General features: G+C 36.8%; 1 protein-coding gene across 1 annotated transcript in view; it reads right to left on the bottom strand.

Moving 5' to 3' along the window:
• Positions 1-17,780, bottom strand: part of CWF19L2 (CWF19 like cell cycle control factor 2) — an 84,349-nt gene that overhangs the window by 23,183 nt on the left and 43,386 nt on the right. Inside the window, exons 11-12 of the mRNA XM_056328705.1 lie at positions 5,170-5,295; positions 3,793-3,930 (exon numbers count right to left, since the gene is read on the bottom strand). Of these exons, the coding sequence (XP_056184680.1) occupies positions 3,793-3,930; positions 5,170-5,295 (264 nt within the window). The remainder of the gene's footprint in view (positions 1-3,792; positions 3,931-5,169; positions 5,296-17,780) is intronic.

The raw sequence follows: 17,780 nt of genomic DNA on the forward strand, positions 1-17,780 counted from the left end.
CCCCAGCTTTGTATTTCAAAATACTACAATTTACGATTTACAGTGATCTGGTTTTGACAGTCCTGAATAATTATGTAACACGAACAAATTCTCAGATCATAAAGTATCCCTTCCTCCAGATAGTTCATATATGTGTCGAACAGAAGAGACTCCTGATGAATCCACTGGTAATCTCATTTTAGAACAAAAAATAACCATTTACTCCTGCCTTCTGTGTTCTTTATAAAGATCACCATTATACTTGCCATCTTCAGCTCCTCCGAATGAATATTACACTCAGCAGTTCACAGTTCAGCATGTCACACATGACTTCTTTCAGACCACTTTAGTGAGGACCGTTCAGTTCTAGCCATTTGTTACTATTAATCTCAAATTCAAGTTTCTTTTTAAAATAATGAATTTCTATAAATTTGAGCTAAAATTCATTTTACTGACACTGTTAACTTGAGATAGTTTTTCACTTAATCCCTGTCAATAACAGCTCATGCAAAAGACTCGCTCTAACCTCATTTATCGAGGATATTAATGCAAAGAGTTCATTAGTTCTTCTGGTATGCACTTATCTTTCCTAAACGCTCTAATTATACCTTGAACAGGTTTTTTCAACATCACATTCCTGCAGGCTTCTTGCTTCCACTGAGCTTAACTCCTAGCTTTATGCTTTTCTCAAACTCAAAATAATTACTTAAAATAATTCCCTCAAGATAGTTTTTCAATCTTTCTTATCAAAGCTTACTTCTAAGCCTGCTGGGCTCTTTTCCATTCTCCTTACTCAGATATGACAAGTACTTTTTACATAACAGTTGGGTTCTGGATTTGGTTTTTCTTTTAACCTCCAGAAGCTCTTTATTCTTCTTTTTATCAACCCCTGGACTTACTTTTAAATAAAAACAATTAAATAAAATTTCATCCAGTTTTGGTAGGGTGTTCCCCCCCTTAGAATGTTTTCACCAGTGGCATACATGTTTAATTAGCACTGAGTACTGGAGTTCCCCTCATAACAGTCCCCCTGCAAGCATTTTTCTCTTTATGTACTCATTTTAAACTCCCATTAAATAGACTCCACATTTCTTCATAATTGCTTCTATATAGAAGTTAAACACTATATTGCATTTTCCTCTGCTATACAGATGCAGAAATTCAGTTGCCAAAGTTCACCCTCATTTGTACAGAACCTTTATATTTAAAACAGCTACATACCGAGCCAGGCCATTTCTGCACCATTTCCTAAATGGATCCAATTTCACCATTGTCCCAGAAATCCTTACAGTGCAAGTAACTAAAATCTTTGAGGAACTGGCTGCCCAGGTACAAGAACGCTAACCAAAGATGTTATGCATACAGGATTGGGTTTTCTGTTTTCTTCAAATTCAATAATTACAGCTCATGCCTTTTAGCAATAGGTACAGATGACAGAATGGGAGATGACGAACCACAGAAAGGAAGTTACAGGGGGTATTTAGTCCAATCCCCAATTAACATAACTATCCATAAAGAAAAGCAGAGCGAAATACCAGGTAAGGAGGTCCATAAAAACTTCCAAACTGCTAAGGGCCAGGGAAGTACATAAAGACTACATCATTTGAAACGTGACCTTTCTTACACTCCCTCCTAAGCAGTCACTGTTGGACATGGAATGCTGGGCTGAGCAAATCTCTCATATAGCTGCTCTTGCATTGTCTCGGACATCAAGAACTTGGAAAATTCACAGCATTTCAAAATTGAATAGGAAAAAAAGAACAGAACAAAAAGTTACAAAGAATTATTATCAGAATTTTCCTTTTGAAGACTTACAAACTAAATAATACAGAAATCTTTGATCTCCCTTCAAGTTTGCTAGTCTCTCTTGCCTTAATAATTATTTAATATAATATCAAAAATACAAAAAGTAAACCAAGAACTCCTCAACATGCTCTAAGAGTCAAACATTATTTCCAGTTTGAAGTGAAGAAACTCGGAACCAATATATGAATATACAACCAATACTTTTCACAAAGTTTAGAAATTTCAGGGGCAAGCCAAGTACTTCAGTGTATAAATTCACACATTTCTCTGAAAAGTCTGCATGGCCTTTCATTTGAGTTTGGAAAAAATCAAAGCAAAGAAATATTTCTCTTTTTGAGAGCACTCTCCACTAAGTCTTCACAGGGACACTGAAAACATTTGCTACTACCGAACACAGGCAGCTCAAATTAGCTTGGTTTTATTTTCACACCTCTGAAAAGAATCAGAGAACAAAAAGCAATCCTGTAAATGGTTCAATGGAAGAAGTCACATGAACACAAGAGACATTAAGCGTGTTAATAATAATTTCAGAAAGACACATTAATATTGATATACAAACTCACCTTCAATGCCCAGATTCAAGTTAAAGAGTTTTTCAAAATTCTATTCCACTTATGTTTTAATATAGGCATTCATACACACATACTCCAACCACTTTTCATGAAAGTTACCTCTTCTAAAGAAAATTAATGGAGCCAAGGCAATACAAAATTAATAAGGCCCTTGAGAAAATGGCAACAATTTCTCTTTGTTATGCTTATTATCATATGATGTGCACACTACAAAGTTTTATTGTGTCCGTATATTTTCATTTACTTGTAAATGTCTGCATGACGGATATGCTAGTTAATCATAGTTAATAGTTTGCACTATTACACAGACTTGAAGGGAAGTTTTATGTGTTCGGGGGTTTTTTTGGAAGAGAAGGTAAAGGAGGGAATCGAATACTGGCAACAAGACATGTTTGTTTAACTGGACCCAAGGGCATCACTTTTTTTTGAGTATGCCCGTGGGAAAGAATGAGAACTTCTACCAGAAGCAGCTGAATAAGAAGATGCATAAACCACACTAAGTTCTGATAATCGCTCCAAACTTCCTGCCAGATGGTTTACAGCACCAAGTTAAGTGTGTTCTCCTGGGCACTATCATGGCTTTTCCAATTCTTTTAAGTATTGCCTGAAGGAGGAGAATTTTAAAAAGAAAACCACACAAATCAAAACATACTCTCCAGGATCTTGTCTGCCTTCTAGACAATGGAAAAACAAATTTTGTCTGTGATGATACTAATTCCATGCTAACAAGCTTTTTCAAACCTGCTCAGTGGTGCACAAAACACTGGAACAATAACCTAGTAAAATTTGAAGCACGCTAGAGAAACTGTATGTCATAGCTATTGCAAATCACCGCTATCAAACACTTACATCAAGCACAGAAAGTATCCTTTATTACTACTCAGTTTGAAAGACAGATCTGTCTGTAAGATGGCTGCTCTTTTAAGTGGAATCACTCATGGAACCATAACATAGAAATCTGTGTGGCCTCTGAGCATAAATTATATCATTATCCAAGACATCCTGATGGAATTTCAGGTAGTTTGCTTCAAATTTCATTGATTCTTGTAAATTCATGGTGGAAGAGACATTCTAAACACTACGGAAATGCTGCTTTTATTCTGATTTGGGGAAAACCTGCTTTGCTGGGCATAAGTAACCTATTAATGCACAAGACACTAAGTGTTCACCTCAAAAGTATCAAATTCTACAGGCAGAGGAACAGGAAAATGATCTCTATGAAGGAACTGAACCCACCACATTTCCTGCGTGCATGCAGGTTTCCATCACTTTGATGACACCTACCAGGACCACCTTACAACAGACTTGATTGTTATTCAAGACAATCAGAACTCTCAACGAAAAGCAACACACCTCGAGCATGGAGGCCTCATGTGTTCCCTGATATTTCAATAATAAAATGCTTAATTAAAAAGTCATACACGTGACACCTTACCTTTGATGCCATACGCATGAACAGTGAGTTTTGATCCTCTGCTGTTCTCATCTTCTCATTTTTGACCAAATCCTTCAGGTTCATACTATCATCATCCTGAAAATACCTTACTCGTTCTTTATCTACATGAGTAGGGACCTGGAAACAAACATATTGAAAGTAAGTATTAACCTAGTGAGAAAGATCAACTATAAAATTTAGATCCTAGTAACTTCCAGAAGTTTAAAGAATCATGAATCAAGCTAAAGACAGCTGAGACAATTGGGCTTGCTGCTACAGAAAAGAACATCTTCCCCTTTCTTCCACTGCATCAGTACATCTAAATAAAAATATAGACTCTTCTCACAATCATATCATTTATATCCTTAAGGTATCAGAGGGTCCATTACTGCTCAAGAGAGATGTACAGTAATTCACTGAAACAGTTAATCAGCTCAAAAATTTGAACATTCCAAAAACCAATCTTCATTATTTACAGAAGCTTTTGAACTGTCAGGTCATGGATGCTACTGAAACACAGCAGCTGCAGACAGTACTGAAAACTTATACAGATGTGGTACCTCTACTGGGAAATGTTGCCATCTTAGAGTGAACAAGAGGACAGAGTTTGTCCTTTAGGGCAAGACTAAACTAAATCCTGAAGGAGCATAGGGAATGGTCATTAACATGAAGCAAGACAGCATTTTCCAAAATGGAAACACGAGGAGGATGACAACCAATTCCTCACGCTCTTGTGCCTTTCACTCCTCCATAGCAGTGTTACAAACTGATCCGTCCTAATCAAGAACATGCTTGCTAGAAATATGAGGTATTGTCATCTCCTCTTATCCCAAGAAGAAAAAAATATTAGTTTATTTACTATTGCAAGCAATTATCCTAAGAACAAAACACTGCTCCAGCCTCCAAGTTTCTGTTCCCCAAAGCATTTTGTTACAAAGGTTAGGTCATATTTTTAATTACCAGTGGTAGCAGTATTTTTGATCAAAAGAAAAGGAAAATTAGCCCCGAGACCTGAGTATCTCCATAAAATCTGTCTTATTTTGGAAATATTCACCTCTGCTGATTTTCCATATTTACATAATTTTATGTAATATAAATTTTGGCTAAGAAACTGTGACAACTTGAAAAACTTTTCCTCGAATGTGCATTTAAATAAGCCCTAAAGCGATCCCCAGAGAAACACAGTCTGAAAATAAACATAATATATGCTTAATAAATATGTACTCTAACACTTAATTACAACCATCTTCTGAAAGGAACTTTTTAACTACCTATTGACATTCTGATAAGGCACTCATATTAATTAAGGAATCATAAAAGCAACACTACAAAATCATCTTAGAATTACACTTTAAAACTCACATTTGTAAAACTTACCATCTGTCGCTTTCGTCGTCCTCCTTTTGGCTCCTGTGGTTCAGCCGATGCAGTCACAGGCCATGCCCTTCCACTTTGATCTGTTCTGACAAGGACCACTTGTTCAGCTTCTCGACAGCTTGAAGCCTGTGTCAGGTTTTAAGATATATTTTGAAACAGATGATACAGGCAAAACTGAAAGAAACACCTAATCCACACTAAATAAATGCTTAAAATCCTGAAGAGTAAATATCAGACTCTTTACATTTTTAATGTTCATTATAATTCAAAGCAGACTACTACCTTATACAAGGTATTCTTTTCCACATTGAAAAAGAACAGAATATTAAAATATATTCAGCTAGTTAAGTGCAGAGTTAACAATTTTTTCCAAAAAGAACCAAGTTTTTGTTCTTGGGTCTTTCTCACAAAGCTTCATCCCCAGAAGAAATACAATGCTTCTGATGACCTAAATAAATACTATTGCATTAATATACACCATCATCAAAGCTGCAGCACATTAGCACTTCTGGACTTTCTGTGGATCGGGGACGTTGGGGGTTTTTTGTGTGTGCATGTGTGTTTGGTGTATTTTTTTCCTTTCAAAACTTGGCTAACAAATTACCAAAAACATTAGCTATTGCTTTTCAACACATTCCATTAGCTCAGACTTTTGTTCCCTTCACTGCACCTACTACCAGTACGGATCCCTCCATCACAATGTAATTCTGAATTTTTTAAAATATTTGTTCCAGGATATGCAGAGTAGGAAATGCAAACAGTTTAATGCAAGTATCTCCTTCTTTGGTGAAGCAGAAACAGATGAGTAGATGTACACTGATTATTTAGGGCAAATTAAATTATAGACTTCGGTAGAAATGAAAACATTTTAATCATCTTTTTGTGTGCTGAAATATAGGGCAACAAAAATAGGCATTTACCTGATATATGCCAAATAAGTCACTTGCCTTTGGACAGCAAACACATTCAGTCTCACATCAACTATACTTGTACTTAACTACTGTTTCTACATATCGAAAGAAATTTGGGAATCAGGAGAAGGGTATCTTTCAAACCTGACATAACCAAGCTCCTGAGGTACTGGAGATGTGAGGTGAGAGGCACACACAGGCCGGGGCAACAAGGGAAGCTTTACATACACTTACCCTTGGTTCTCATGGTGGAGTAGAATCACCACAACCACCATTTCATCTGCTGGAGTAGGGCACAAGCAATTCAGATTTCAAACACGCTAAGAACAAGTACGGACACAAATACTGAACAAACAGTAGGAGTGTTGCTCTGCTGAGTTTCCTACTCATAAATTAAAAAAAAAAAAACAAAAAAACAAAAACCCAAACAGCCTAATCAGGGATGTGGAAGTCAGCAGCTGCCTTGGTTGAAGCAACCATGAGATAGAGGCACTTAAGATTCTACAGGAAATGAGGAAGGCAAGTAACAGAGCAAAGGAAAAAACCTGAATAATACAAAAATGGACTTCAGCTTATTCAGGGATCAGCTTGGCTGGATTCTTATAAGAGATGGTCACAAATGACAAAGGTGCCCAAGAGAGTTGGTTGATCTTTAAGGACAGCCTCCACAAAGGATGAGAAAGGTCCATTTGATCTGCTATTTGGCTAAATGGGGAACTTCTAACAAAATTAAAAAATAAAAAGTAAATTTACGGAAGGTGGAACCTGAGACAAAATACCCAGGAGAACCACAGAAGCACTTTCCAGGCATGAAGGAATAGAATTAGGAAAACCACAGCTGAAGCTCAAACTAGCAAAAAATGCAAAGAAAAAAAAGAAGGGATTCTACAAGCATGCTGGATATCTTTCTACAAGCAAGGACAACACAGGTCCACTGCTGAAAGAGAGGAAAGACCTAGTGACAAAGGACATGAAAGATGCTAAGACACTCCATACCTTGCCAGTCTTTACCAGCAAGGTCTGCTCGTGGATTTCTCAGGCCCTAGTGCCTAGCAGAAGAGTTTGGGGGACAGAAGTACTACCTGCAGGAAAGAATGATCAACTTAAGGACCACTTAAGCAAACTGGAAATATGCTAGCTTATGGATCTAGATGGGATGCATATATTCCACTGGGCAAGAGGTCTCTCCCTATCTCATCTGAGGAGTAGTGGTCATCAGTGGATGCCTCAAGAAAAATGCAAATGTACGCAATCACCTTCAAAAAGGTAAACAAGAAACACCTGGGGAACAACAAGATGACCACCCTCACCTCAGTCCCAAAACAATTACAGAAGTCCTTGTGGAAGCCCCTTCCAAGCACAAGAACAGTGGTAATGTGACTGGGAACAGCCAACATGGATTTGCAAATGGCAAACCATGCCAAATAAATCTGCCCGCTGCAGTGAGATGTCTGGCTCAGTGCACAAGGGAACTACCAGGGACGTTTTTTACCTTGAAGTTTGCAAGGTTTTCAATCCAATCTCATAGTATTTTTATTGCTAAATTGCAGGGATGTGTAGACTGCAAGATGGGTGGAAAACTGTTGGGATTACCAGGCTCAAAGAGTAGTTGTCAATACTTCAAAGTGTAACTGGCACTCCTCATAGTTTAACTAGCAAATCGTTACAGATGCCATTCCTTAGGTGCTGATCTCTATCAACAAAACTCAACTTCAACACCTGGACAATGGAACAGAACATGCTCTTAGCACGTTTGCCGAGACACCAAGTAGGTGGAATGGGGACATGGCTGAGGGTAGGGTTGCCATTCTGAGGGAGCTCAACAACCTGAAGGAAAAGGCTGACAGGAACCCAAACAAATGCTAAGGCTTGCACCTTGGAACAAACTCATGCATTGACAAAGGTTGAAGAAAGACCAGGGGGCAGTTCTGTAGAAAAAATACAGGATACCTGGTTGACAGCATGTCAAAAAACAAGTTTGCGAGCCAGCTAATCACATCCTGACTTGTGTTTTCTATCTCACACATTATACAAAGTAATGAGAATTCTAGAGGCCAAAATGCTACCCTTAATCACGCACGTGCAATTTATTGCACCAATTTACTACCCATAGGGGATTTGCAAAAAAATCATTTTCAAAGGATCCCATAAACTAGTGAGATTACAGAGGGAAATGGGCAACTGAAACAAGCTTAAGCATTCATTCTCTCAAAACTGCTCTAGCTCTGGACAGCATACGTAGAATAACATTCTGAAATAACTCTCACTTATTTAATGATATAAGTATGTAGTCTTGAAACATGGTTGAGAGAAATAATCAGTTCAGTCATATAGTAAAAAATGCATATAGAAAGTCATCATTTCCCTCCCTCCATAAAACTAAACATTCTTGCAAATGTATTTTCTGTTTAACATCTTTTGTACTATTAGCTAGAAGTTTTTCAGCAATTTTCTACTCTACATTTTAATATTTAACATTGTTACAGATACAAAACAGTCTTTAAGCAGACTTCCCATGTTATTTACATAGAACAAAATACAACTGTTAATTTACAATGGATGTGGAGCTTTGCAAGTCTCCACATTACCTTTGCTTTCCTTGCAATCAATAGATAGCACTAAGAAATCTTTTATTCTAGCAAAAAACAAGTTTGCTTACTGTTACTACTGCAGTCAACAAGTTCTCAACCATTCTCTTTAAGAGACAAACAGTGCTAAATGCACACCTTACCAGCCATTTCAAATTACTATTACCTGACAAAGCATGGAGACCTTTATAGGGCTTATGCGCCAAAAAAAACCCCACATGATTATGTATTTTATTTTTTATTTATTATAACTGGTGCAAGAGTCCAAAACTTCTAAACAGAAGCCACCTGACCTAAAAATAGTGCAGTCAACTGAATCCTCTGCCTAACATAAGTCTTTTATTTAAACTGAATAAAGACCAACGGGAAACTAAAGATAAACGGTATCACCTTTCATTACCTCTACCAGCATTCTGAACACAATTTTTTTTTTTTTTGCAGTACTGGAGTTGACAGAGCACCATGTCCCAGGACCCAAACTAACAGAAGACAGGACCCAGAACTAGTTCTCTGGTTTCTTTCAGTTTTTTTTAAACTTTCATTGTACACTTGAAAGGCAGATCACTAGTGAAGAGGTATCACAAGATCCATGTCACAGCTGACACAGGAATGCTATCATAAAAAAGTGCACGTCCATTCTGCTTTAAGCTCCTAATCTCTGCTTCAGTTGAAGGGGGTGGGGGTGCTGGTGGTGGGGGCATAGAAAAAAAAAAAAACACCAACAAAAAACCCTATCAGCTATGACTGACAGTTCTGATATATTAAAAAAAAAGGGAAAACCGAACAGCTGTGAACACATGAAGTGCTGGATATCAGAAAGAAAGAAGTTCACAGAGTGGTCCCTATCATTAGACATACATACAGAAGGTTAATATAAAGAAAAATCAACACTGCAAGTATTTTTCATCAGAACCCAAGAAGCAAGCTGTTAATTGCCTGCCTTAAATTCAACCTGTCAGCCAGTGACAGGTGAATGGATAGTAAAATCACTATCACTTGATAAGCAGAGAGGAGATCCTTGTACAATCGGAACATTTTGCCAGAGAGTGTAAATCCTTATCATATTGTGCACCTTCAGAACTGTAAGACCAGAAGCAAACACTTGCCTCAGACAAGTGAGGTCATCTTAGTTTGGACAGAAAAGCGTAATCCCTGAACTCCTTGTCTACCCCTCAGCACATAAGACCTCAAGGGCACCTAATTTTTTCTCAGTGGAGTCACAGAGTCATACTGAGTTATGCTTCCTGGCATGTCCAAAACTGCTCCCATTTTACCAGAGATTGATGGCTTAACATCTATTCCATATCCAAAGACAATCAGAATGCCTGGACCAAGCACTCTTATCCCTAAGTTTTATTCCCAGTTGACTTAGTTGAGATCCAGTGCTCGTTAACACTCCTGAGTTCATTAAAAAGGGCTGTGGCCACAGATTTAACTCAGAAAAATGTAACTTATTGTAATAATATTCTGGAGAAATACCATTCACTCATTTAACTTCAGTGCAGCTTAGAAAGATTACAAATCTGTCTCCCATGACTTCTCTACCCAACAAGCAGAGAGAGAAGGAAGAGGAACCCTGTACAGCAGGAGTGAAGAATAGACACAGGGGACTCATTAAACCAGACAGAATTTATCAGCATGTACGAAAATGGAGCATTATCATATAGCTCAGTGACGACAGCACTCCCACGTATTCCAGGCCTTCAGACAAAATACCAGGGAGCAGAATTAATATATCCATTTCCCAAATAACTGCTTAAATACTTCATTACACCTCAGCTATTGCAAACTCCACTTTGAGGTACTTAAAGTTGCAGCTTACACTATACACTATTGTTGCCAGCTGCCTATAAGTAAAGCACGGGAGTGCTAAGTGCTGTTCCATGTCACCTCCCTCATGCACCCAGCCCATACCTTCATCTGCTCCCACCAGCTACCTCCTCATTTGGAATGGAAGTTTACAACCTTTTCAGTTGACGGACAACTGTTCAGATGATGGACATCCTGTCAAGAGCCAGAGCAACTTAACTCCTTCCTAAACAGGCACCAGTAGTACATTCCTACTTCACAGGCATGTTCTCAGACTTAAAGATATACATACGTCTATATACACACACACAAATAAAAAGAGACAGAAATCCTTCACCAGAAAAATAAGTATTTAACTTTCTAAAAGATTAAGAATAATTAAAAAAAATTTAAGAAGTCTGAGAGCTTCTTGATTACACTATAAAGATGTTTAGATAAATCAGTTGATTAAATTAGAGCAAATAATGGGGACATCGCTGAATCTGGTGCTATTAGGACAGCCTTTGTCAAATCTTATAAACAACTCTATTAAGCTCAATTTGAAGCTGTTTTCCACCAAATAACTGATGTCTGCTTTACATCTGCCATCCTTGTCTAATGAAAGCTTGTCCTGGAAACCCCAATAAAGTCTGAAAATTCTGTAGATACTTAAGTATGCTAGCTTCAACAGCTTAATTGTATTTTTCCAAGAAAAGTCACATGAGGGTAGAAGTTATGGAACAAAAAGCTGTCTAGGTAAGCCAAACTTCTCTATTCTGTATCGCCAAAAGCAAATCTCATTTTGCAAAGCAAACCAAGATGACCAACACTGGTCTGGTTCCAGTAACAATAATGATATTTTCAGACAAGATACATACAACACTACTTCTTCCCAGCATCAGCCAGATACATGCCTCAGCTGTTACTTTTTCACAAGATCAGGCGTTTTCTCTCTGTTGAGAGGGAGAGGTGAGTCATTGCAATAGGAGAAAAAGGCTGTGTGCCTCCACCCCACACTTGCCATGTGCTAAAGGTCAAACCTGGCTAGAGAGAGAGACAGCCAGAGAGGGAGGACTGTGCTTTCATGTCATTACTACTACAGCATTAAAAGCGCTATGAATTTCAAAACCCAAAAAAAACAATCAGCGTTAGATGAGCAAAGACAAAGAACAACAGGGTGGAGAAGGAATACAACATGATTAAAAATCAGCAGGATGTACACCGCACTTCTAAATGGGATATAAATGCTAATGGAGCATTCTAGATACACTGACAAAACGGTCACCAATGTAAGTTGCTAGGGCACTGGTCATTTCTTTCTGGATTTAAAAGAAAAATCATAAACCCAAACAAAATAGGTAGATATTTATGAATATTGTAACGCTTAAACAACCTAGGACTTAGCAAGGCTCAATACTGTGAAAGACAGTAGAAACAATTTCAACCGTTGAATGAGCTGGGTAAGAGGAAAGTCAAAGAAAAAAGCAAAGTTTCAAAAACCAGAAAGGGGCGGTGAGGGTGTGTGTGTATGTGTGCTTCCTAAGGAGTACTTCACTTGACAACAAGAAACCCACCGAATTGCAACAACATTTGGTTGAAATGAGCACAATTTTTTGTTTGAAATGGTGGAAAAGACAAATACTCACAGGCTAAATATTTTAGCCTTAACACAAGGTAACCATGTAGAGGAAAATCATTTTAAAAAAAGTAAGGAAAGGTAGAAAGGAAACATGTAATAATTTTAAAAAATTATGCAGAGCAGATAGGGAAACAAAGATGAAGTTAGCACCAGCAGAACACATCACAGGAAACGTGACAAATGCCCTAGGCCTTTAAAGACTTGGGTAACTCTACAAGTTTGGAAGCTGAAGACAACCACAGATGTGGCAGTGAAAACTCAAAAATTCAGAGCATTGCCAATGATTCTGAAATGAAACTGGCTGAGGATTTCACACAAACAGGACCTTTTACTTGTTAGATGATTCACTGAAAACTGTGTAAGTTTTAGTAACTTTAGTAAGAACTTTAGTCAGGCTGTCATTTACACAACGTGAAATGATGCAGGGGATAAACATGATACGATAAATTGAATTCTTTGAGTCAGAACAAAAAACAGCTGGCAGGTTTTTTCATGGGTGTTATGAGGATTTGGTTTTTACACTAATTTCAAAGAATCCAGAGTCCTGACACAAGGCATATGAGACTGACTGCAACATACTTAGATTTAATAGTCCAGAGAAAAGGAAAACACAAAACATTATAGTAATATTTAGCTTTAGAAGACAAACTACAAAAAAAGAAGTGGTGCATCAAAGGGAAATAAAAAGGAACAGATAAAAGGATAAAATAATTATGGACAACATTAAGACTAACGTGAAGTCATGTTAGAGACTAAAAGTAAATGTATACTATGAACCAAGATGAATCTAATGGATCAAATATGCCAGGTATGATTATTCAGAAGATTAAAGATGTTATTAGAAGTAAAGACACCTTTCAGAAGTCAAAATCCTGTCTAAATATAACTGAACTAAAAACACAGCTTAACTATAGAAACCTAATTGTATTAACATAAAAAGGCAAAGCAAAAGGTTTTTTTGAGGAGGATGTTACTAACAATAATTAATAAAGGTATTTCTAAACACATCACAAGCAGAAAGCTTTCTGGTAGGAAAAAATGCTCAAACAGTTATAGCAGTATTAGAAGATGATATCTGAATAATAAAATAATTAATTGCATTCTAAACATAAGATTTTCCTATTCAACAACCTTTTTTCTTTTAAAAACAGAATAAACTTTACAAATTATCTTTAAATTGAAATACCAGTAAAAGGAGTTTTCAAGGAAGCTGCCACGGAGAGATGATTTTTCACTAGAGCTCTAGAGAAAAATCCAGAGCTTCACTAGAGAAAAAAAATTCCAGTATGTAATGTCCACATCGTTCAGCATGCATTGTATCACATCAATAGGTCTCAGTACAAAAAGAATGGAGGGTGGAAATCACAACATAAACCTTTAAAATGTGTCAGAGGCTGATTCTGGGAATTACAGGGCAATGCATCTAACATTTGTAATACACAAACTCCCACAAGTATAATAAAGAATTCCTCTACACTTTAACAAATGTAGCATACTGGGAAAGTTCCTTTGCAGGGAAAAGCCATGATTCACACAAGTATTAGTTTTCTGAAGGATTTAGAGGAGGGTGGATACCAATCTGACTGAAAAAGAATACTTAAAACTGTCATTTTATCTGTTTATATTGTCTTCAAACATTTATAGGCTTCCATTACTACAACTATATGACATGGTATATAGTAACACCTATGTGCTGCTCCACATAGCACAAGAATGGAGTAACTATTTTCTTTCCTACTAACAAACTGTGAAATTGTCCAGGAAGCCTTACAAATATTCCCAGGCACTGTTACCATCTTTCATAAAGGAGGTAATAATTACCTTTTTGTGTTTTATACAGAGATTCACTTAAGTCTGGCTTTTTGCTTCTGTTTTAACTCGCTTTTAATATCTGAAGAGTGTATTATTTCTTCACGGAGTGGCATAGCATTACATAGCTTACTTTAAACCTCTCAAATTTCTGAATTAATGACTTATTAAATAAATATTGTTTAATATTAAACATCTGCTATATTATAAACAGACATGTTGGTGATAGTCATGTAATTATACATTAATACTTATCAAATAAATAATCCCTAAGTAAAAACATAGGGTTTAAAAAATACACTAAAGTACTTTAAGTATGATACATATTATTAAATGTTAAAGTTGAAACTGGAGCAGAAGCTTAGTCACTATCCCTGAATCTTGTGATTACTGCTACACAAACAATGTAATTTAGTCTGAAACAAATAAAGATAGTGTGTATTTACAGAATGAGAAGTGAAATGTTTGTTGCTTTACTTCAGGCCTATTAAACATGCAAAGAACACAGTTGTCCTCACCAAACATATAAACCACTATACAGCAACCAACACCCAAATGACAAAACAAAGCAGGCAACTCTGGTTTTGAAAGATAAATGCTTTAAATTAAATACATAAATAAATAAAATGCAGTTCTGAAAGAGATTTTGAACTCTCCAGAGCTGATGCCTGTTCCATAATCCAGCAGGAAGAAATGGAAAAGCTCTGCCACGAGGTACATGACTCAATTTGAGGAACAGGCACTGGAGTAGCTGAACAAAGGGAGTAAGCAGGCCAAGCACATGAGACAGGATCTACTCAACTGGAATTAGTTTGCAATGTTAATAACTAAATAAAAGAAAATATATTTTAAGAGTCACTATGTTATGGGATAGGGAGCAACTAGAGCTAGGAAAACCAAACTTTTTTAATTACTGAGCCAAGAAAAAGCTGTGTGCTGCAGGAGTTGAGAACTGTCTGCAAATGTTTACTGAAAGCTACATACACTAAAGTGGTAAAGCACAGTGTAAGGAAGCAATAACAAAGCTCAGCAACAGTCTTCAAGCAAGGAACAAATCTCTACAACCAAACACAAGCTATGGACAAAGATGCCAGACTGTTACACAACCCGTTTCCTTTCTCTTGGTCTATGGCCGGCCAATGGAAATACTTTGAATATCATCTTATTCCTCTGTTGGAAAAGTCTGTCTGCATATTAAAATATCAAATAAGTGTCTAGGAGCCATCTAGCATTTCTCAGAGTGATGGACATAGCTATGTGTCCAACTGGTGTCTCCTGTTCCCTTCCATTACTCTTTCTCCCGGTTCAGTTACCCTTCTGTTAGGTTCTCAGGTTGCATTTACACATAATTACCACAGTTATGAGAAAGATGAGTCAATCCCATTTAGAAGGAGCAATCTATCTCCTTCAGTGCTGGTTACTTGTAAGGGCATGTCCCATCACTGAGGAGTTAGTCTAGTCAGTACCTGGAGTCCCCATGTAACACAGATTTCAAAGCATCTAAGCTACCCTTCAGACTCTGCCATTTGTTGTGAACCATGGAACTGTCAACTTCAAGGTGATGCTTATAAAAATCAGACCATTCTCCATAGCAAGACCAAGGTTTGGATCTCAGAACAAGATGAAAAAATGGTCACAGGTCTGTAACAGCAGTCCACTGTATAAAACTTGTATCTTGCTTTGGGTTTCTTATAGCAGAAAACAAGTAAGATTAAGAGAAATAGCAGCATGAGGAAGGGAAGCACGAGCAAACTTCTACCTAGGTTAAAAATTTAATATTTCAAGAAAGACTCTGTAAACACAGTAATAAGGATCACTATTACAATTTCAAAAGATATTAAGCTACTATAGAAAGAGGATTAAAAAAAGGTTTTACAAGATCAGAAAGTTGGTCTGCTGCAATCAGGACCTTGTGCTTAACAGGAGAATCATTAGAAAATCTAATCTAATGCAGGCTGTAACACAGAAATTAACTAGTTACATAAAAGTATCTTCATCAGGTAGTGCTATGTATAAAGCATGAGATTAAAAAAAGACTTAAAACCCAAAAAAACCCCACCCACCCCCCAAAAAACCCCCAAAACTCCAAACCATAGCTCCTGTTTATAAATGAAAACATTAATTATTAGAAAAGGATTAGGTACATAAATAACTGCTAATTGTTTGGTCTCTATTCTTTCTTTCCCCCAATCAGTGAGCGACACAGGTTAATAATATGTTATGTAAAAAACTTAATTTCATCTTACTGTTATAAAATTGGTTGCCCTCTAAATTCAACAAGTCTTTGTTCCAGTATTACAAAAAATGGTATTTTAGCTAAACTTTTTATTACTCAAAATAAGTAACCTGACCTTCTTATTCATCTTATCTTTATACACCAATCATGCCTGCATTTAAAAATCTATTTGCTCTCAGTACTTATTTTCTTAGATCACCTCTGAAATAGGGCAATCAGAATAATATCTCCTGAGTAGAATGGACTCACACACAAATGTCAAATCAAATTCAGTCAGTGTCATACTGTCAGCCTGTAGAAGTAAGATTGGAACTAGTAATGTGTAACTTCAAGCAGCTTGTAATGTGTCTAGCAATGTGCCTAGTAGTGGGGAAAAATAAAGCAATTAAATCTAACTAAGCAATAATATTGGATGCCAGGAAGCCACATAACCTTGCAAACACAATTTTTTAAAAAGTGCTAAAGGTTCAGTTTGGCATTATAAATTGTTAGCTATGCTTTGAAATGGTTAGTCACTTAACCATATCATCAATGGGCCACTGTAAGTATGGGATGTAAGAAAATTTTCAAAAAATTTAATGACTAGTTGGCTTGTTTCTATGGCAAGAACATCTGATACAAAACACATATAACTCAGACCATAAAGAAGTATTGCAGCATGTTGGTTCTTAAGTCCACAAATTCCTGTTTCATCATGTCAGAGACAGAAATGTAATACACAACTGAGGTGATACTCAGAAAGTCTGCACATGTAAATAACAGCATTTACTTAAGTAAATATAAAAATTTAGTACCACGTAAATAAAATAGTCCAGTAAAAATACTGCCAAAATATTAAAAAATGTTCAGGCCTCAATATTCACACTATTTGGAAAAGCGATTTACCTTAGCTCTGGTACGTGAGGTATTTTTAGAGACTAGCATCAAAAAAAGGTAATTTTACAAACTGAAAGCAACAGATTAACCCAACCAAAAATAGTAATTCAGGCATATGAAGAAGCTTAATAACGCATTTTTATTAGAAAGAGTAGTAGTCCAATCTGAAAAAGTATTATTAAAGGAGTATATGTAGAAAAGGGTCTTAGAATTTAAAAAAAAAAAAAAAAAAGAGGAATAATGTGGACAATCAGACATTGTACAACAAAGATTCAATGCTGCATCCTTTTAAGCTTCTACTCATGTATATCTATACCCTCAAGCCTTTATATACTGCTGTTATTTTGGGAGACATCAGAAGAAAGCCAAAGACCAGAAAAACAGAGGAGCCTGTAACATCACCTTACTAAACAGGCAGAACAGACTGGTAAAGCTAATACTGACATTGGCAGTGGCACTTCCATTCCCGACACCAGTGGGAAGCCCCACTCTCCACACCATCAACGTGGCACCTGTGAAGAACCTCTGTAAAATCTCAGGCACACAACTTCACCAGCTATGCTGCTAGCTGAAAATATCCTGCTATCCAGATGTGCTGGCACAAAGCCAAATGTCTTCATTCCTTTTATAATGATAGGTGCATAGTTTAATTTTTCCTCTTAAATTTCACAGAAATAAGCATTTCTTCTGCTTTACATTGGTAGCAACAGCTAATGAGTCCTACCTAACATGCAACGACACTAAAAACCAGGTATTCCCAACAG

Source organism: Falco biarmicus, chromosome 2, assembly GCF_023638135.1.
Source record: "Falco biarmicus isolate bFalBia1 chromosome 2, bFalBia1.pri, whole genome shotgun sequence".
In the NCBI taxonomy this organism is placed as follows: Eukaryota; Metazoa; Chordata; class Aves; order Falconiformes; family Falconidae; genus Falco; species Falco biarmicus.